At 41.0% G+C, this 23,323-nt stretch overlaps 1 protein-coding gene across 1 annotated transcript in view; it reads right to left on the reverse strand.

Moving 5' to 3' along the window:
- Positions 1-555: 555 nt before the first annotated feature.
- LOC124595613 (cryptochrome-1) overlaps positions 556-23,323 on the reverse strand; it is a 65,248-nt gene continuing 42,480 nt past the window's right edge. Inside the window, exon 10 of the mRNA XM_047134431.1 lies at positions 556-3,627. Coding sequence (XP_046990387.1) covers positions 3,560-3,627 — 68 coding nt within the window. The 3' untranslated portion in view covers positions 556-3,559. The remainder of the gene's footprint in view (positions 3,628-23,323) is intronic.

The raw sequence follows: 23,323 nt of genomic DNA on the forward strand, positions 1-23,323 counted from the left end.
TATATGTTATATCTAAAAACAAAGATGATGTGACTTACTAAACGAAAGTGCTGGCCGGTCGATAGACACACAAACAAACACAAAAATACACACAAAATTCAAGCTTTCGCAACCAACGGTTGCTTCATCAGGAAAGAGGGAAGGAGAGGGAAAGACGAAAGGATGTGTGTTTTAAGGGAGAGAGTAAGGAGTCATTCCAATCCCGGGAGTGGAAAGACTTACCTTAGGGGGAAAAAAGGACAGGTATACACTCGCACACACACACATATCCATCCGCACATACACAGACACAAGCAGACAGTCTGTGTATGTGCGGATGGATGGATGGATGGATGGATGGATGGATGTGTGTGTGTGTGTGTGTGTGTGTGTGTGTGTGCGCGCGCGCGCTCGCGCGCGAGTGTATACCTGTCCTTTTTTCCCCCCTAAGGTAAGTCTTTCCACTCCCGGGATTGGAATGACTCCTTACCCTCTCCCTTAAAACCCACATCCTTTCGTCTTTCCCTCTCCTTCCCTCTTTCCTGATGAAGCAACCATTGGTTGCGAAAGCTTGAATTTTGTGTGTATGTTTGTGTGTCTATCGACCTGCCAGCACTTTCGTTTGGTAAGTCACATCATCTTTGTTTTTAGATATATTTTTCCCACGTGGAATGTTTCCCTCTATTATATTCATATCAATTATATATGTTTGTATTTTCAGGAAGAAGCACTGTCTACATCCATTTGAAAGAGAAACAGGAAGTGAGTCACCACATCCTACATCAGGTAACCCACAACACAACTGAAAAAGGAAAAGAATAATTTCTAAGAAGGCAAGAAAAAAGCAAAGACTAAATGAAACCAGGCCTTATAGAAATTGTAAAGGGGAGATAGTTCCTGAACATGCCCTTGGAGAACTGAAACGCGACGAAAAACTTTCAGAGGTCAAGAATGATATTTTTAATGGCTCCTGGGATCTGCTTGACTTTGACATACAAAATTCATATTTATTTGATCTTATAAAATCATATGCTGTGAAAAGGAGGTATGATCAGCCCTCAGCACCATATTCTTATAAGCGTAAGTGCTATAATTTTAACATCAATAAAGATGGGTAATTGTAGAGAGGGAGAGGAGAGAGAGAGAGAGAGAGAGAGAGAGAGAGAGAGAGAGAGAGAGAGTGTGTGTGTGTGTGTGTGTGTGTGTGTGTGTGTGCACAGAAAGTCTTTTCTGGTTGTCAAAGCAGAAAATATGAAGACTGCCCAAACTCTATTCCTGGAATACAGAGTCCAGGATGTCTATGACCATATCATAGCATACCTCCATACGAGATGCATTATAACAAATGCAAAGCCCAAATAAAGTGTATTTTAATAGTGACTTGAATATAACAGCATTATATCATGATTACTTTGTAAAGTACTGTGACGAAAGAAACATTCAATCTGTCAGTGAAGACAAGTACACGCAGATATTTTGGCAATTGTATAATAATGGATTTCAACTACCAAAGTCAGATACTTTCAAGAGTTGTGACAAACTGCGTGTTATACTCACCAACCTGATGAACCCTGAAGATGAAAAGAAAGAAGTCCTTAAAGAAAAACAGCGGTACCTGAGGAGACCTGAAGGTTTTAGGGAGAAATTTCAAGAATTGAATGCCAAAGCAAAAGATAAGCCAGGAAACATGCAATTTCTATTGATCTCCAGCAGATGCTATCCTGCCAAAACTTCCATCTGGTCCTGCTTTTTATTTGTGCAAAATTTGGGCATGTAATGTGAGAATTCATGACTGCACCACAGATGTCAACATTACATTTATGTGGGACAACAGTGTTGGTGCTAGAGGCACCAATGAGGTAGACAGCTATTTACTGAAATAGGTCCATAATATGAAGATACAGTATGCAGGTGGTAACTGTGATGTCCAAAATAAAAATTACAACATGGTTCCCTTGTAAACTAATTTATCTTAACATATGTCTTTGCAGAAACTGAACATTACTTTCTATTACCTGGTCACTATTTTCTTTCATCTGATCGAGATGCCAAAAAAGTTGAGAAATATCCAAGGAAACAGTCATACTTTTCCACAACTGGGCAGTGAAGAAAACTCATTTCAAAATGTGGGTGTTAAAACACTTTATAATTACACAGTTAACCAGTGAGGACTTTTAATTCCTACACACTGAAAACAAAGCTTAACACAGCAAAGAAAAATATGATGAGGGTCAAAATATCAACTTCAAAAATAATATTGGTTTTAATTGGATCACAAAAGCCCGACAGTAATGAAGATCAGACACCAAGTAAATGCAAACTTTTTAAATCAAACTATAGAAAATCCAGGATGGAATGTAACAATATTATGAAAAGGATATTTGCTACTTACCATATAGCGGAGATGCTGAGTCACAGGTAGGCAGGCACCACAAAAAGACTGTCACAAAATGAGCTTTTGGCCAGCAAGGCCTTCGTTGAAAGTAGACAAAACACTCACACACACATGACCAAAGTCTGGCCTTAGCAGCCACAAACTTTCGCCATGTATGTGTGAGTTGTGTGCGTTTTCGACAAAGGGCTTGTTGGCCAAAAGCTCACTTTCTGACAATCTTTATGTTGAGCCTATCTGTGACCCGGTATCTCCACTAAATGGTGAGTAGCAACTATCTTTTTCGAAATATTGTTGCCAACTTTTTAAATGTTTCATAACAAAAAAGGGGGATGGAGACAATTTTCAACATCTTAAAGCTGGCTAGGAATTAACAGTGGCGCACGGCATATGAATTTAAAAAAAATTGAATGATATAAGTCAGTTACTTGCATGTGCACCACCTACACACCATAACTATTTTGAAAGCCCTCACATGAATAATGAAGAAACTGGAGATCCTGAGCCACTTTATTAGTGTTGTGACTACAGTTAACTAAAATATGTTGTTTCTTTGTGAGTGTGTTATACATACTGCATTGTAATTTATGTATGTTTGAAGATTTAGTTGCCTAGTATTCAATTTTTTAATGCAAAAGAAAACAAAACATTTTATCTAGTTACTAAATTGTGGATGAAAACTGATGTTGTCACACTGTGAACGTTTCATCATTATTGCAGTAACTGTTTAATCTTTCTTGTGTTTAGAAACTTTCGTATATTATTCTCCGATGTATTATAATAAAGAAGTTTTGCAAGTACTTTTGATGATGAGCATTCAACCACAAAAGTAGGGACAATGTTACAAATAAGAAGTTTTCTGGGACTGACCAAAAATTTTTTACACATAGATCATATTGTGTAGCTTAACAAATACTGTAACCATCTGTAGAAAAAGTTACAGTTAAATCCATTGTGACATACAATTTGTAGATTCAACCAAACATATAACATGCAATAGCTCAAAACTATGCTCTTGTGGGTTAGCACTTTCTTCCACCGACCCCTTCAAATCATAAGCTATGCAGGAATCAGAATGTCTTAAATGAAATTTTGAAGTGCTTCTCTCTGAATCCTGACATTCACAGTACAAAATTACAAAACTATGAACTTGATACAGCATTTGAACAAATGATTAAAATCCACTCGCTATGTAATCTTCATCTTCTTATTCTTGACTGTGTTTGATATTTTGTCCTCTTGCTTACTTTTCCCACCTGAAAAGGTAAAGAAATTGGGGAATTAAGTGTTATGGCATGCTCTGTTTTATTTTATGAAGATAAAGAGATGAAAAAATTAAAAAAAAAAAAAAAAAATATTCAAAATGAAAGCCAGGAGAAAATGCTTTCTACTGCCAACCAATAAAATTTCAACACCAGGTAGAACAGCAAACAACAAATTTTACTTATTGCCTGTGTACAGTATGGTAGGAAGAATGCATTTTAAAATTTTTATGTGATTTACGGGTGTCCACCTTTGTAGCTCAGTGGTTAGTGTGTCTGGTTGCTATGCAGAGGAACCAGGTCCAATTCCTGGTTCTGCCAGGTATTCTACCTCAGTGGGAGAAGTGTTATGGGGTGCACTCAGCCCTATGAGGGCAATTGAGGAGCTACTCAAATGAGAAGTAATGGCTCCAACATCAAGAAAGCCGACAACGGCTGGGGTAGGCAGACATGAGGCCACTCCATACCACATCCAATGATGCTGTTGGCAGCAGATGACGCAGAGGTCATCAGTCGGTCAGTCCTGACCGTCAGACATCATTGCCAGAATGCGGAACTTTGCTTTTGCTTTGCCTGATTTTGAGGTACACAATGTGCAAAATTTATTTACAGAGCAGTAACAACGGCGCTGCCCGAGCTGGACATCAAATAGAAATGGATGACAGATACACGTATCTCATTCCATGCTGTTACAACTGTATGCCACAGTGTATCAGTCACTGTGCTTGGCAAGTGAGTGCCATGCTAGTCTCTTGGCAACTCGTGAGCAGGTGACTTCAATGGCTGAGAGATTTGGAGAACCTGCTGGTCAGAGCAGCAATCAAACACCCTCAGTCTCGAGGTAGGTTACGACACCATGTGCAACTTCACTGAAACCTCGAAGGTAAGGCAGCGTTACCATAAAATATGTAATGTTTGGTGTCCAAATTACAGTGTAGGCAAATCAGAGGTGATCATGTTGTGCACACAATAGCACAACAGCACACAATAGCACAACATATCATCGTGTCACATGCTGGACCCTCAACAACATGACAATGCACCCTGGCAATGTTCATTCTACTCAGATACATCCATCATGATGATGTGTGCACAACTAGTACTTGTTTCAAAAGATGATTCAGTGCTGTTCGTGAGTCAAGGGTTGTTGGGCATATTATTGTTGGCACTTCTCTCTCTGCTGTAGTGTGAAGGGAAGCCATAACAATAACCACCAAGTCAACAGTCTGTGGTGCTCCAGATGTCATCGCCCTATCTGTGTGGCTACTTCCCGCAAACAAACCCATTTCCTGATTCGAGGCATGTGATGTGACTGTATGATCCTACACAGCCAAGCAAAAAATGTGTGTGTCCTTTTGGTTAGTAGTCACATAGGCTGTTGAGATCCTCCATGGTGTGGATTATGGCACTCCTGAACCAACTGATCCATATTTGTATGGCAGTCATGGGATCCCAACCAACACAAACAACAATTATCATATAACTATAGGCCATAATCTCAGCAGGAATCCTGCTGCTGTTGAATTCCGAGATGTACTGGTAGATGCTTCTTATTCTTAAACAAGGCACAAAAAATCGTCTCACAAACAACCAACATTCAGATGGGATACAGAATATAAGTTGTGCTGTTGCATCAAAATGCTAATGATATGCATACCCAAGCACACCAGTTCAACAGCTGTTGCGTACCACAATCACGACATTGCAGTTTTAATGGTCAGAGGTGAGCCATCAAACTCCCTTAATTCTTGTTGCTTACAAAATATTTACAGTGGCAAATTGTTATTAATTAGTGTTTTTTTTTTAACTTTATATATAAATGAAGAATTGGCTGACACTATACTAAATTATGGAGAATGATAGCAATGGCAGAAATAGTAACAGCTGTTAATACAGTTATGAAAAGCTTCTTGCTGTTATTTTATGAGCCCACTGAGAATTTTTATCAAAGAGAAAGTAGATTATCAACATCTTTATTACACAAAAAATCCAAAGTGTGAGATGCCTCACCTATATGTGTGGCCCGCAGGAGTGATGTACCCTGAGACCATGAAGGCCAGTTGTTTGAAATTCCCTTGATTCCTATTCAACTGAAAAAGGTCAGAGACTGAATGAAATGGAATAAAATCTCCACTTCAGGAAAAACTAATCTGTGACCGGCAACTAGCATGTAACTTGGCTACTAGTTTGATCTTGGCATATCCATCAAACTTACTAGATACAGTGTGCATGGTAATATAAAGTCCTTGGTGGAATATAAATAATAGAAGGACTAAAGGCAACAATTTGCTGTTTAGATAAGGCATTAAGTGGCCAACAGTCACATACAACAAACAAGAAATATTACTAAGCTTTCAGTTGCATTGGGAGGAGTGAGCATCAGGTGAAAAGAGGCTGGGAAGGGAAATGGGTGGGCGACAGCTGTGCAGGAAAATTAGAAAGCACACTGGATAGGAAAATGGCACCAGTGAGCTCACTTAGGTAAAAGTAGGGGAACTAGTGAGTGGCACACAATGATGCGGAAGAGAGGACTGTCCACCAAGATGAACAGCCACTGCTAAACTATGGCCAAGAGCAGAATTGGCCAGCCACTCACTGTTGAGCACAACACAAGCTGAACTGCTGTGACTGTTTCATAACCTGTGTCATCTGGATTCCCCCCCTCCCCACACACACACACACCTACAGTTGCTTATCTGAACTATACAGATGGAAACTGTACTTACAATATTCCTGTACTCAACTTCCACAAGCCCCTGCCTCTGCCCCATCTCCATGCCCGCCACTTCACTCATTATGCACTCTTAATCCCCCCTCCTCCATGCCATTAAGCACTGCATGCATTACCCCCTGCCTGTAGTCAAAATGAGCTAACCAATACCACACTCCTATTCCATGCCTGTTCCTCTCAATCATCAGATAACATTCTCTGAATTCCTCTCTGTCCTTTCCTTCCTCTGTTCGCACACTATCTGATAAATCCATCATCCCAGTCGAGTTACACAATGTAGTCATCTGGACACTCAATGCCTCACAGTATATGGTGAGTTATTACTTTATTCCTTCTATCATATATTGGTATGTGTGATTCTTATGCCTTTCTATAAAGGAAACAACTATGTTAAGGAATTAGGCTCCCAGAATGCATCTTTGATATGTCTCACAGGACTGTCATCACTAGCATCAATGGTGCACCATTGGCATATGGATATGGAGAGCAGCACACTATTATGCAGGGGTGGCATCAATGCAATTTAGTGTGGGTATTTATTTGTCACTGTGAACACATCATTCTTACATCATTGCTTTATTGGGTCAGAAAAATCAACAGATGTGTCTTGGACATAGCCCCATCATCAGAACATCGGTCACATGGAAAATAACTGTCATGGAAGTACAAGCTCAATGAGTACATGACAGAAATATTTAAGAACATTTGCAATTAATTAAGTTTACACGCCATACAAGTGGCCTAATAGAGTGATGTTACAAGTGGTATGTCCACTGTATAAAGTCTTAAAAAATGGCAGGTTTGGTGGAGCATCATGTAGCTGGTAAGTTACTATGAAGTGACTAGATTACCAAATTGTTTATAACAACACAGACAAATGCTTCAGAAACACTAAATACGTGCACGAAACACCATTGGATAGGTCTTGGAAGACAGCTGCAAAACAACCATATCTATTTTAATACCGAACACACAATACACAGCGGTGACAAAAGTCAAGGGTACCTCCTAAAATTGTGTTTGGCCTCCTTTTGCCCAGCATAGTGCAACAACTCTACACGGCATGGATTCAACAAGTCTGCCTCTATAATTCTGAAAATGTTGCTGGTGCAGGATTTTGTGCATGAGCTGACTTCTTGATTATGTCCCATAAGTGTTTGATGGGATTCTTATCGGGCAATATGGGTGGCCAAACCATTTGCTTGCACGTTTTTCAAGCCAATCATGAACAATTCTGGCATGGTGACATGGCGCATTGTCACTCATAAAAATTCCATCACTTTTTCAGAACAAAGTCCATGAATGGCTATAAATGGTCTCTGAGTAACCAAACTAATGATTTCCTGTCAATGATCAGTTCAGTTGGACCAGAGAACCCTGTCCATTCCATGTAAATACATCCCATACCACTACGGAGCCACCACCAACTTGCACAGTGCCTTGCTGACAGCTTGAGCCCATGGTTTCATGGGGTCTGAATCAGACTCGAACCCTACCATGAGATCTTACCAACTGAAATTGGGGCTCACCTGACGAGGCCACAGTTTTCCTGTCATGTAGGGTCCAACCGAAATGGTCATCAGCCAGGAGAGGTATTGCAGGTCATAATGTGCTGCTAACAAACGCACTCTTGCTGGTTGTCTGCTGCCATAGCCCATTAATGCCAAATTTCGCCACATTGTCCTAATACATATGTTCGTCATATGTCCCACATTGATTTCTGCAGTTATTTCATGCAGTGTTGCTTGTCTGTTAGCTCTGACAACTCTATGCAAATACCATTGCTTTCAGTTGTGAAGTGAAGACTTGCGGTCACTGCGTTGCCGTGGTGAGAGATAATGCCTGAAATTTGGTATTTTCCTCACACTCTTGACACAGTGGATTGCGGAATATTGAATTCCCAATTTCCCATGCTGCATTAGCTCCAACTACCATTCCAAGTTCAAAGTCTGTTAATTCTCATCATGTGGCCATAATCAAGTTCGAAATCTTTTCACATGAATCACCTGAGTAGAAATACCTTGTGTACACAGCAGCACCACCAACTGTATATGTGCATATCACTATCCCATGACTTTTGTCACCTCACTATAATTGTTATAAGTAATTTATTCAAAAGTTGTTAATATTTAATTAGCATGAATGATTTGTTCTATTACTCAAGTTTGTTTATGCATGTTAAATACGAATTTTTATAATATAGCATTTGTAAGATTGATATTTGAGTAGAAGAGTATGGCAGCTGCAAGCTGAATAAAGTTGTGTGTTTGACTAGCTCTTGTCATTCCGTTTTGCAGTGTATAAATAGATATCACAGCTGATTATTCTGCAATGTTTAATGTGTAACAAAGTAATAACTGTCTGCAAATTGTCTAAAGAAGGTAGGCTATATATGAGTAGTGTTCAGATGAAAAGGTATTTGAAATTTGCATATGCTTCTTTGGGATAACGTAGTGAGGCATCTAGGGACATGGATATAGTCTCATCACCTCCATCAAAAAGATTCAAAAAAATTGCCCTCAGCAGGCAAAGTGATGCTCACCATCATTTTTGATGCCCGAGGTACGATACTCATCGAATTCCTTGAGCACAGGGAAAAACCATTAACAATGACATGTACACTCAGTAGCCTATGCAAGTCCATCAAGAGCAAACGGTCTGGGCTGCTCACAGATGTAGTGACTCTGCTCCACAATAATGCATGTCCACATGTCTCCAACATCCCACAAAGGGTAAAGGCCAAGTTCAAGTGGGAGCAGCTTGAGCATCTGCTCTATAGCCCGAACATGCTACTCTGTAAATACCATGTGTTTGGTCTACTAAAAAGACATCTCAAAGCTAAATGCTTCAACTCAGATGACGAACTGAAGGCCACAGTGGAGAACTGGCTCCTGTCACAGCCAAAGGAATCTTTAGGCTCGAGAAACAGTGGGATAGTTGTGCCTAAGCTTATTTCTGTGGAAAGACTTCAATTATATCCACAGTGTTATTTCATACCTTTTCTTCTGAACACCCCTCATGTGTCTGAAATATGTAAAGATTTAAAATATGAACTTATGAGAATGGTGGCCTAGATCATGATGGTTACATGACTGTAGTCGTACATCATGTGAAATAAATTTTAATTAGGCAAGCAAGGCATAATTCATGGTCTTTTGATGTTTGTGTCTGGCTGTGCAAGGCCACTGATAAGATCTGAGCAGCCAGTGAGCCGTGTGTGTTTAAGAAAGTAATTGAAAAGTGGGGACTAGTAGAGGTATCAGTGACTGAAGTTTGCTATGGTGAATTGGTTATTGTTCATAGTCTTGAATGAAATTATTGAAATTCAGGAATTTTATTCAGTTTGAGTTATTTAGTTGCACTAATTGTAAGCTTTGGCTTACATTCATCAATGCCTGTGAATGCTAGGTTAGTTATTTCATCTCTTATTGCTTCACTGTGTTTAAAGGTTATCCTGTGTAAACCCACCATTCGAAGTAACTTGTGTTTGATCTGAACAAAATTATATTCAATTTAATCCTGTGGTTAGGCTACATCATTAACCTTTCTTAATCCCTTTATTTAATAATCTATTTATTTATTTGTGTGCTTTTGTAAACTATCCATTGAGTGTCTGCTAGGCACATCATATGAATAATCAGTACTATTTTAGGGGTTTAAAGCAAAAGTGTATGACCAAACCCCTAATTTGTGGACAATCCATATGCAGGTTTAAGGTTGTGTACTCCCCATCTTAGGGTTAGGTAGTAATAAATTATTGGTCTCAACTGGTGATCAATTTCACAATATTTATCAGTTAATGAAACCTACAGTGTAATTGTAATTGTTTGGTCTCGTCTGGGATTAAAACAGTTGTAGCTAGTAGCATTGCCTGTATGGCCTGTATTTGATCTACAAAAGAACTTGCGCTAACTTGGACCTGCTGAGGTCAATATGAGCAAGCAAATTCAAGCCCTAAGAACATTGTATGTGTGTAATGTCTTTTGTTTTATTCTTGGTCTTTGTCTAGTTCATTTTGGACTGTCTGTGATAACACATGAGTTTTATGTTGCACGATCATTCCCGTCTAATAAAGTGGTTACATATCAGTATGTGCATCTTATTCCACTTGCTCACCACACTGGCGACCTGTGACGACCGCACAATTTTTATGGACTCAGGAAATGTGCAGCATTACCTGACAACCAAGTAATGAACAGTGATACTCAACAAAGGTTATTGGGACTTTTCACTTGTACTGATTGTGTTTCTTGTGGTTTGTTGGGTGCAATGAACAAAACGAACACTATATATAAATGAAGCTGTGAATGGGCTCGATTCTTCTCTCACTCGTGTTTAAGAGCACTTAGATCACACGGATCACTGTTCTGTCATACCTTCCTCGGATTGTGTGGATTTCTTTATGGAGATGAGCAAAAGAGACCAATACAAACAGGTGTTCCTGGACTTGCATCAGATTTCTTTGTGCAAGTACTGATTGTGTTTCTCGTGGTTTGTGGAGTGCAATGAACAATATGGAACACTATATACAAATGAAGCTACAAATGGAAATGATTACAATTTTCCTCTCACTCATGTACAAGAAAACATGGATTAAGCAGATCACAGTCCTGTCTTCTTCCTCAGATCATGTCCAACTAGTTCATCAGGCAATTTATTCATAACAGTTTAAGTGGGTGCGGAGGGGGTGGCGGGGTGGAGGGGGGGGGGGGGGGGGTGAGGAGGAGGAGGAATGTCTTCACAGCCCTGTACCATCTACAGAACATAGTGGATCCAGTGGATGCCGGACAATACGTTGTGGGCAATATAGGAAAGTGAATTGCCTCATGTTACTCAAATGTTCTTGACTGCAAATGAAAGACTCATGTAAAGAAGACCCAGGTCATAGCAATCTATAAAAAAGGTAGGAAATCAGACACACATAATTATTGGCCAATTTCACTGACATCAATTTGTTGTAGAATCGTGGAACATATTTTGTGTTCCGACATAATGACCTTTCTAGACTCTTGAGAAGCCCATCTGCAGAAACCAGCATGGTGTTAGGAAACAGCGGTCATGTGAGACACAGGTGCCCCTCTTTGTGCATGATATACAACAGGCTCTAGATACCCGCTACCAGGTTGGTGCCATATTCCTCAACTTTCGAAAGGTGTTTGACTCAGTTCTGCACTGTAACTTGCTCCAAAAAGTGCACACTTATGGTCTATCCGATGACATGTGCGGCTGGATAGAAAGTTTTCTAACAGACAGAGAGCAGTATATTGTCCTGAATGGAGAGACTTCAACAGAAAAAAGCTTAACAGCAGGTATGCCCCAGGGCAGCGTAATAGATGTGCTGCTTTTTACTATTTACATAAATGATCTGGTTGATGGAATTGACAGTTGCATTAGACTGTTTACTGTTGATGCTGTAGTCTACAGGAAAGTCGTATCACACGAAAGTTGTGAACAAATCAATGAGGATTTGCAGAAAATAAATGTGTGGTGTAATGACTGGCAATTATCTCTCAACATTAGTAAGTGTAACCTACTGCGTATAATAATGCAAAAATCCCCATTAATGTACGAGTACAAAATAAATGCCCAGTCTTTGGAAGCAGTAACATCCATCAAGTATCTGGGTGTGACTATTCGAAATAATCTCAAATGGAACAATCACATTATACAAGTAACGGGTAAGGCGAACTCTAACAGGTAAGGCGAACTCTAGACTGTGTTTTATTGGTACAATCCTGAAGTAATGCAGTCCTTCAACAAAGAAAATTGCTTACAATATTTTAGTTCGTACAGTCTTAGAGTATTGTTCATCTTTGTGGAGCCCTTACCAGTTGGATCTGATTCAAGAGATTGAGGAGGTGCAAAGAAGAGTGGCAAGATTCGTGACTGGTACATTTAGTCATCATGAGAGCATTACAAATCTCATAGAAAGTTTGAAGTGGGACACACTTGCAAGTAGACGATGCGCTAAACGTAAGGGGCTGCTCGCTAAATTCCAAAATCCAATCTTCACCAATGATGTAGAGCATATACTATTACCATCTACTTTCATATTGTGCAATGATCACCATTCAAAGATGGGGAAATTAAAGCTCGTACTGAGGCATCCAGATAGCTGTTTTTCCTTTGCGCGATCTGCGAGTGGAACAGAGGGGAGGAAATATGACTTTGGCATGAATAGTGCCCTCCTCACACACCGCTTGGTGGCTAGCAGAGTATATATGTAGATGTAGAATGTCAGACTACAGATCACCATCAATGTTTCCACACTCTAAGATGGACACTTACTATCCAGAAGCCACCAGCAAGCAACACCTAAGGCAAACATATTCAGCTATGACAAGCATTTGGCAACCAAACAGGGCCAAATGCATCCAGTGTATAATGATGCACCTTCCATGGGTCATCACTTCCTGGCTCCCAAGATTCAATGCTATCAGCTGTATATAATGGACTTGCTACTGCCTGATACCACTAACAGCTCTAATAACAAGTGACTGAGAGCTGAGCACAGGGCACTTTTCTGAGAGGACTGCCATTAGACATGTCAAGAAGGGTGCATACAGCTGTACCAAAGGATCTGTATTCTGCTATTAGGTTGGTGATAATGCAAAGAAATAGACATGTCAGCAAGGAGAAGAGGTAGACGTGGAGTATTTTGAGCAAACATTGTGTGTTACAGGTGCGGACGAAAGAGGCTTTTACAGAGGCAGTGTTGCCAAACACATGGAAATAGAGGAAATGGAGGGTTACCGCGGCAGAATTTTGGTAATGGATGTAGTGGTGAACGAGGAAGTGGCAAGCAGCCGTTAAACACAAGGGCGAATCCAAAGTTCACCCATAGGTACTCCTGTTAAAAATCAGATGCAATGAATACATATGCAGAGGTGTGGTGTGCAGTAATGGATGTTGTAAGAGGCAAAGAGTGCAAGTTTTTGTTGGGCACAGGGGTGCATGTGTCGGTTACCAGCAGACACATAGTGGACTGAAGCCAATGGAACCCACCATGCTTTACTTGACGTGAGGCCAGGGATAATAATGTGAGACAGTTAGGTTCAGTGGAGACAAATTTTTGTATGTGGGCTGTTTGATTTATGCAGTGTGGAGGTAGTACCGCATGTGTGTGAGGGCTACAGCAGGCAATGTAGAACAGTATTTAGCAGAATGACATCCCAGCTAGAGGAAGCTGTTGACAGTGTAGAACTGTAGTGAGGGACATCTATTGTACGGGACAAACCAGTTGAACCATGTACAACTGCCCTACGGCTTGATTCGCATGAATATCAGTTGGCACCAAGATGTTGCTGTGGGTATGTTAAGTGTTGCAGAGCCTCTGGAAAAGAACAATGAACTTTATCCAGCAAGTTATTTTATTAAGGTAAGTATTATATGCATACAAGAAAGGTATATATATAAATATTGAAAATCATGGCACCAAGAATGTAAAGCTGAGTAGGGGATATTGATACCAAGTTGAGACATTCTGGATGTGAATGAGTGGTGCATGAAGAGCTTGAACCACAAGCAACTGCGAGCTGCCATTAAGGCTGCATTACCTAGGAAAGTGGAGCACCTAAAGGGAACAGATAAACAGAGCAGATGGTAGAACTATTGTTCTAATTTGAGGATTTATTTTTTCAACAGTGTCCACTGACAGTAACGTCTGTGACTCAACACTGAATACCAACAGGAAACGAAGCACAAGTATACCAGAAATATATCGCATGGCTGTGTATTTGCAACTGATTAGAGCAGGTTTTATTAACCAGCAGTTAGCTCATAGGATAATAAATTAAGAGTGGCAGGCCGTGGAATGCTGGAATCGTGGTTGTTCCAAAAAAGTCAACAGATGGTTCTAGGCAATACAGGTTCTACTGTGATTACCATCACCTGAACAGCAAGGCCATAATGGATGCACAGCTCATCTCCAACATTACTGAGACCAGAATGAGATTTTCACTCTGCAGCGGAGTGTGCGCTGATATGAAACTTCCTGGCAGATTAAAACTGTGTGCCTGACCGAGACTCAAACTACTGATAAGACGTCACCGCACCAGTTATCAGCGCCGTTGCGCAACCGAACAGAGTTTTTCTGCAACACGGTCCTAGTAAAACTAGGGACCGTGTTGCGCAACCGCCTCGTTCTGCGGCTAAGTCCCGCTGTGTGCGTTCACCGTATGCCGCTGTGTAAGGCGGGTGACCTTGAGCGGCACTTAGCCGCAGAACGAGGCGGTTGCGCAACACGGTCCCTAGTTTTACTAGGACCGTGTTGCAGAAAAACTCAATTCGGTTGCACAATGGCGCTGATAACTGGTGCTGTGACGTCTTATCAGTAGCAGCATCCGGTACTGAGGCAGCTGCAGGCTCATTCGACTCGAGGCAGCCGCACGCTACACATCGCCATGCCGTACCGACGCAGAAGATACATGAGGAGGAGCAGATTGCCAGTGTACAAGACAGTGGACACTTTTTCAATTACACTGTCTTGTACATGAGGAGGAGCAGATTGCCAGTGTACAAGACAGTGGACACTTTTTCAATTACACTGTCTTGTACAATGGCAATCTGCTCCTCCTCATGTATCTTCTACGTCGGTACGGCATGGCGATGTGTAGCGCGCGGCTGCCTCGAGTCGAATGAGCCTGCAGCTGCCTCAGTACCGGATGCTGCTACTGATAAGACGTCACCGCGCCAGTTATCAGCGCCGTTGCGCAACCGAACTGAGTTTTTCTGCAACACGGTCCTAGTAAAACTAGGGACCGTGTTGCGCAACCGCCTCGTTCTGCGGCTAAGTCCCGCTCAAGGTCACCCGCCTTAACTGCGGCATACGGTGGACGCACACAGCCATAGAAATATCCTTTCTTTCAGGAGTGCTAGTTCTGCAAGTTTCGCAGGAGAGCTTCTGTAAAGTTTGGAAGGTAGGAGACGAGATACTGGCAGAAGTAAAGCTGTGAGTACCGGGCGTGAGTCGTGCTTCGGTAGCTCAGATGGTAGAGCACTTGCCCGCGAAAGGCAAAGGTCCCGAGTACGAGTCTCGGTCTGGCACACAGTTTTAATCTGCCAGGAAGTTTCATTACTGGGACCGTTGAAAATGTGATTACCATAAACTGGAGGCTGACCCAAAGCCTGTCCAACAACAGCATTTTCAGTACCATGGGACCACTATCAGTTCAAGAGAAGGCTGTTTGGATTGAAAACTACAGCTGCAAAATTTCAGAAGTTATTAGAGCGTGTGTTGAGAGGTTTGAAACTGTGTCAGTGTCTACTTTACTCAGACAATATCACTGCTTTCTCAGAAGACATGGAGCAGCACAAACAATGTCTGAAGGAAGTGTTTAAGATATTGAGGACTTCACATCTGCCATCCAGCACAAAGATTAAATAACTACAATATTTTTGGGGGATCTCTACTACTTTTTACTACATTTTTATTTTTTTTTTATTATTATTTTATTATATATATATATATATATATATATATATATATATATATATATATATATATATACATACAATTACAAGGATTACTACAGAAAAGTCATGAAAGGGCTTGCTGACATAGCATGACCACTCCTGCAGTTGCCAAGGAAAGATGTGAAATTCATATGGACAAGAGAGTGTCTGTGCACTTGAAGAATTAAAAGTATGTCTTGACATCCAGCCCAATTATACTATTTCCAGACTTTCAGAAGAAGTTAATCCTTCTGTGTGACTCATCTAATCATAATTTGGGATGTATTTTAAGCCAAGAAATTAATGGTGAAGAGCACCCTGTAGCCTGTGTGTCGAGACGACTGAATGTAGTGGAGAAGAATGACAGAGAAAGAAATCTTGAGGCACATTTATGGTGTCACATATTTTAGTGTTATGTTAACAGGGAAAAATGTGAGTAGTGACTGACCTTGCTGCTTTGAAGTGGTTACTGGGACTGTAGACCCAAATCTAAAAGGCTGACAAGATGGGCCCTGAGACTTTGTGAATTTGAGTAAAAAGTAGTATACGGGCCAGAGAAGAGGCATGGGAATGCAGACATGTTAAGCAGGAAGCCAGTAGTGTTGAAAATTCTGGGTTGTGGTCTTGCAGAGTGGCAGGCAGTGCAGTGCAGTCACTGACAGTGACTAAACAGTACAGGATGCAATCACGGTTTAGCACATACGATGGACTTTTGTGTAAGGAAACAAGGATAGGGCCACAGGTTTAAGTGAATCTGAGGAGAATATTTTGAAGAAAGCACATGATCATGTGTTATCTGGTCATGGAGGGTGCAGAGCAACAAAGGAAAGTGGCTGAGAGATACTGGTCGAGAAGAAGAAAAATGGATGTAGACCAATATGTAAGGAAATGCATACAGTGTGCACAGTGAGCTGACTTGAATTGTCAGTGAGTGCCACTGTAGAGGCTACCGGAACCATCAAAACCATTTGAAATGGTTGGGATTGATGTATTAGGACTGTTCAGTCATAAGCAACCAGAAAACCAATTTGTATAAACAATAACAGATCATTTTTACTGCTATGTGAAGATGGGTGATATACTGAATCAGCAGGAAGTGACAGTCACAAATCAACGGTTAGCAACTGGATGTTGAAGTCTGGAGAGCCAGGTATGTTGTTGTTGTTCTTGTTGTGGTCTTCAGTCCTGAGACTGGTTTGATGCAGCTCTCCATGCTAATCTATCCTGTGCAAGCTCCTTCATCTCCCAGTACCTACTGCAACCAACATCCTTCTGAATCTGCTTAGTGTATTCATCTCTTGGTCTCCCTCTACGATTTTTACCCTCCACGCTGCCCTCCAATACTAAATTGGTGATCCCTTGATGCCTCAGAACATGTCCTACCAACCGATCCCTTCTTCTGGTCAAGTTGTGCCACAAACTTCTCTTCTCCCCAATCCTATTCAATACTTCCTCATTAGTTATGTGATCTAGCCATCTAATCTTCAGCATTCTTCTGTAGCACCACATTTCGAAAGCTTCTATTCTCTTCTTGTCCAAACTATTTATCGTCCATGTTTCACTTCCATACATAGCTACACTCCATACGAATACTTTCAGAAATGACTTCCTGACACTTAAATCAATACTGGATGTTAACAAATTTCTCTTCTTCAGAAACGCTTTCCTTGCCATTGCCAGCCTACATTTTATATCCTCTCTACTTCGACCATCATCAGTTATTTTGCTCCCCAAATAGCAAAACTCCTTTACTACTTTAAGTGCCTCATTTCCTAATCTAATTCCCTCAGCATCACCCGACTTAATTAGACTACATTCCATTGGCTAGATGTAACTTTGGAATTATTGCCAGCATTGAATACAACATTCCTAAATCAAACATCCACCCCATGAACCATGGACCTTGCTGTTGGTGGTGAAGCTTGCTTGCTTCAGTGATACAGATAGCTGTACCATACGTGTAACCACAACGGAGGGATATTTATTCAGAGGCCAGACAAACGTGTGGTTCCCGAAGAGGGGCAACAGCCTTTTCAGTAGTTGCAGGGGCAATAGTCTGGATGATTGACTGATCTGGCCCTTGTAACATCAACCAAAACACCCTTTCTGTGCAGGTACTATGAACAGCTGAAAGCATGGGGAAACTACAGCCGTAATTTTTCCCGAGGGCGTGCAGCTTTATTGTATGGGTAAATGGTGATGGCGTCCTCTTGGGTAAAATATTCCGGAGGTAAAATAGTCCCCCATTCGGATCTCCGGACAGGGACTACTCAGGAGAAATGAAACTGGTGTTCTGCAGATCAGTGTGTGGAATGTCAGATCCCTTAATCAGGCAGGTAGGTTAGAAAATTTAAAAAGGGAAATGGATAGACTATAGTTAGATATAGTGGAAATTAGTGAAGTTCGGTGGCAGGAGGAACAAGACTTCTGATCAGGTGAATACAGGGTTATAAATACATAATCAGATAGGGGTAATGCAGGAGTAGGTTTAATAATGAATCAAAAAAAATAGGGGCATGGGTAAGCCACTACGAACAGCACAGTGAATGCATTATTGTAGCCAAGATAGACACGAAGCCTGCGCCTACCACAGTAGTACAAGTATATATGCCAACTAGCTCTGGAGATGAAGAAGAGATTGAAGAAATATATGGTGAGATAAAAGAAATTATTCAGGTAGTGAAGGAAGATGAAAATTTAATAGTCTTGGGGGACTGGAATTCAATAGTAGGAAAAGGAAGAGAATGAAAAGTAGTAGATGAATATGGAATGGGGGTAAGGAATGGAAGAGGAAGCCGCCTGGTAGAATTTTACACAGAGCATAACTTAAATCACTGCTAACACTTGGTTTAAGAGTAATGAAAGAAGGTTGTACACATGGAAGAAGCCTGGATACACTGGAAGGTTTTAGACAGATTATATAATAATGGTAAGACAAAACTCTAAAAAATTAGATCAACAGGAAGTGCAAAATGGCTAAGCTGGGATGGCTAGAGGACAAATGTAAGGATGTAGAGGCATATATCACTAGCGGTAAGATAGATTCTGCCTACAGGAAAATTAAAGAGGCCTTTGGAAAAAGAGAACCGCTTGTATGAATATCAAGAGATCAGATGCAAAACCAGTTCTAAGCAAAGAAGGGAAGGCAGAAAGGTGGGAGAAGTATACAGAGGTTGATGTACTTGAGGGCAATACTATGGAGATGGAAGAGGATATAGATGAAGATGAAATGGGAGATATGATACTGTGTAAAGAGCTTGACAGAGCACGAAAGACCTATGTCGAAACAAGGCCCAGGGAATAGACAACCTTCCATTAGAACTTGGGAGAGCCAACCACGACAAAACTCTACCATGTGGTGAGCAAGATGTATGAGACAGGTGAAATACCCTTAGACTTCAAGAAGAATATAATAATTCCAATCCCAAAGAAAGCAGGTGTTGACAGGTGTGAAAATTACTAAACTATCAGTTTGATAAGTTGCAGCTGCAATATTGACAATAATTCATTACAGACGAATGGAAAAACTGGTAGAAGCCGAACTCGAAAAAGATCAGTATGGATTCCGTAAAAATGTTGAAACACGTGAGGCAATACTGTCCCGACGACTTATCCTAGGAGATAGATCAAGGAAAGGCAAACCTATGTTTCCAGCATTTGTTGACTTAAAGAAAGCTTTTGACAATGTTGACCAGAATACTCTCTTTCAAATTCTGAAGGTGGCAGGGGTCAAATACAGGGAGCGAAAGGGAATTTACAATTCATACAGAAACCAGATAGCAGTAACAGGAGTTTAGGGGCATGAAAGGGAAGCAGTGGTTGTAAAGGGAGTGAGACAGGGTTGTAGTCTATCCCCGATGTTATTCAATCTATATATAGAGCTAGCAGTAAAGGAAGCAAAAGAAAAATTTGGAATAGGAATTAAAGTCCAGGGAGAAGAAATAAGAATTTTGAGGTTTGCCAGTGACACTGTAATTTTGTCAGATACAGCAAAGGACTTGAAAGAGCAGCTGAATGTCTCAAAGGAGGATATAAGATGAACATCAACAAAAGCAAAATGAGGATAATGGAATGTAGTCAAATTAAATCAAGTGATGCTGAGGGAATTAGATTAGGAAATGAGACACTTAAAGAAGTAGTTGAGTTTTGGTATTTGGGGAACAAAATAGCTGATGATGGTCAAAGTACAGAGGATATGAAATGCAGACTGGCAATGGCGAGGAAAGCGTTTCCGAAGAAGAGAAATTTGTTAACTTCGAGTATAGATTTAAGTGTTAGGAAGTCTTTTCTGAAAGTACTTGTGTGGAGTGTAGCCATGTATGGAAGTGAAACATAGACAATAGTTTGGACAAGAAGAGAATAGAAGCTTTCAAAATGTGGTGCTACAGAAAAATGCTGAAGGTTAGATGGGTAGATCACGTAACTAATAAGGAGGTAATGAATAGAACTGGGGAGAAGAGGAATTTGTGGCACAACTTGACTAGAAGAAGGGATCAGTTGGTATGACATGTTCTGGGACATCAAGGGATCACCAAGTTAGTACTGGAAGGCAGCATGGAGGGTAAAAATCGTAGAGGGAGACCAAAAGATGAATACACTAATCAGATTCAGAAGGATGTATGTAGGCTGCAGTAGGTACTGGGAGATGAAGCAGCTTGCACAGGATAGAGTAGCATGGAGAGCTGCATCAAACCAGCATCTGAACTGAACACCACCACCACCACAACAACAAATCAAACATAAGAACTCAACCTAATACATTCCCCCAGGTCAAGTCATTGCCAGCAATGAAGGGCACATTTCAGCTGAGCAGTTCAGAGAAGGACAACATGTGATGGCGATATGGAGTGCCTCAATGCCACAGTGGCTTTAATTCTGCTGTGTGCAGCTTCTATTCTTTTGAGGAGGAGAACCAACTGTCAGCATAAACTACCACTAGTCCAGTTTCCACTAAACTGTATCCTAGAGCAGAAGAGACAATGATAATAAAACCCTACGTGTGAATGAAGAAAAAATGTAAACGGTGAAGAGGAAAGGAAGCAGTCTGACAAGCCATGAAGATCAAATTGCTAGAAGTGCAAAACAGTTGTGATAAATAGATTCATATGGAAAGCAGCATAGTAAGTACAACTGGATGCATTGCCTAACCTACGTGGGCAAGCTGCCAATCTCTAAGATCATGTAGTTTAATATGAAACTGGTTTTAAGTTTGAGCCAAGGGACAGGGTCTTGTACATAGAGGGGAAGGTATGTGTAATGTACCATACCGATCATATCTTGGCATAATACTGCATGCATGAGCAACGTGGTGCAGTCTAATGCAGAAAGGGGCAAGGCAGATACCAACAATGACTGTGGCAATGTGTTTTAGAATACATCACTGATAGAGGCACATATGCACCATAAATGCACCACTGTTAACCATATGTGCCGGACACTTTTATAATACAATTATTCTAGTCTTGCAGCCCTGCCAAAATGATGGGGTAGTGTCATATTAGGATGTCACATGAACACATCAGCAGAAGTCACCAGTCCGAGGCCACGGCAGAGCAGGCAGATGGTCACACTCCATGCACACCAGCCATCATCCACCGTCACAAGACGGGTGTCTCATTGTGGTGGCCATCGACTTCCATGACGCAGCCAGGCATCGCCCTGGGCCATAGTGAACACAGCGTCGTTGAGTGCATACTGCTGGTGCAGGGAGCACATGGCCACCTTATGTAACAAGGCCAGCAGCATGGTGGAGTAAAGGTAGCGATGCAATGCTCTGCAATGATACCACACGAGCAGCTATGCCCTCACGAGATGCTACAGTGTGGAGACCAAACATTCCCTATCTTGCTTAATAGCAAATGAGCAACTGTCTCTGTCCAACACCTCAAGCCAGTTTTGATGCTGTGGGAACAGGAAGATGAGGATAACCTACCACAATTACTGGAAGATTCTACATCTACCTCTATTTCAACCAACATGAGCCTTCATGCCAGCTACTTTTCCTCCTATGAGGAATACAGTGCCTCACCACCATCACCATTGTTGAATGGCATACCTCCCTGTAGCCTATGTTTCCAACAAGAGTATCTTTCTGTGTCCCACACTGGAGAGTGTGTGCGCTCTGAGGTGATATAGACCTGTAGAGGCCAATATGAGCAGGTAAAATCGAGCTCTATGAACATTATATTTGCACATGTATTATACTGTATGATCATTCATGTTTAATGAAGTTGTGAAACCAGTACGTGTCTTGTTCCATCTACTCACCAGAACAGGGGGGTGGGGGTGGGGGGGGGGGGGGGGGGACCACACAGATTTACAATCAGGTTCCTTAATTGTACTCATTATTACTAGTCCATCAAAAGTAAAGAGAATAAGAAATATGAATTGGAATAGTGTATGCACTTCCATCTGTTCACGCACACACACTGCCACAGTTAGATTTGGAAAGGTACAACAATGGTCAATGACTGACGTGCTGGAACATTCTTTTCTATGTTTTTTTAAGAAAATTTAGTAGTCGTAGACAAAGATTATCTCACCAGGTATCTTATATCATAACAATGTGTCTGCAATCAGGATGAACGAACTATGAGCATATATTGAAAATTCTTAAATCCAGGCACTTCTGCAGCCAATTAGTAACTCATATCTGTTTCCTTGTGATTTATTTCTCTTTGGAATGCAAAGGACACCATCCCTATGAATAGTTCAAAGGTATTGAAAGCAGCTGCATCTGACTCCAGAGCATTCTTGTACAACACTGCCAATGTGGTTTGAAAAATATGTTGGGAGCAGTCAATTTTCTTTGGGGAGACTTTTGATTACATATTACAACTATCAGAGTGACCTAACAAATGTACACTGAATGTGCTACCTCACTACCTGTCAGATGGGTACATTAAAGCTTGGTGGCCCCCTTGGTGCTGCCCATCAAGGTATCATAGTCAACAATGCTACACAACTTTACTATACCTCACTATACATTTTTCTGCCAGAATTTTAAGATTATTGGTATTTCTACCATTAAAGATGGGGAAAACAAAATTCTGATTGCTGTGCTGCCAGGAGAGCAAGACATTTACAAGACAGAAGTTAGAAGATTTATACATTTACATGAAAGCTGGTACAGGAAAACAGGCACATATGACAAAAGAAAAGTACAGATCATTCAACAAAGGCAAGCAGAAGGAACTTTGCCTGTTTATGTATATTAGAAGGGAACATAGAGTAAAGAGTTCCTGAGGACTTATCAAAATTTTGAAACAATATTTTGTGTTACTTCAGAGGAATGCATAGGGCCTGAAAAATTTACAAGTTGAATAAAGACACTGACAAAATGAAAGAAATTCCTTAATACCCCCCAAAACAACTGACTACAGCCCAACCCTATCCTTGCCAAGTCCCCACACTCTCCCACAAGCAGCACTACACCTTCCCCCACATCTACTTTGATATCGCTCCCTGACCCACACTTCCTCTTTATCCCCACCACTCACACCAGAA

This window comes from Schistocerca americana, chromosome 2, assembly GCF_021461395.2.
Source record: "Schistocerca americana isolate TAMUIC-IGC-003095 chromosome 2, iqSchAmer2.1, whole genome shotgun sequence".
NCBI lineage: Eukaryota > Metazoa > Arthropoda > Insecta > Orthoptera > Acrididae > Schistocerca > Schistocerca americana.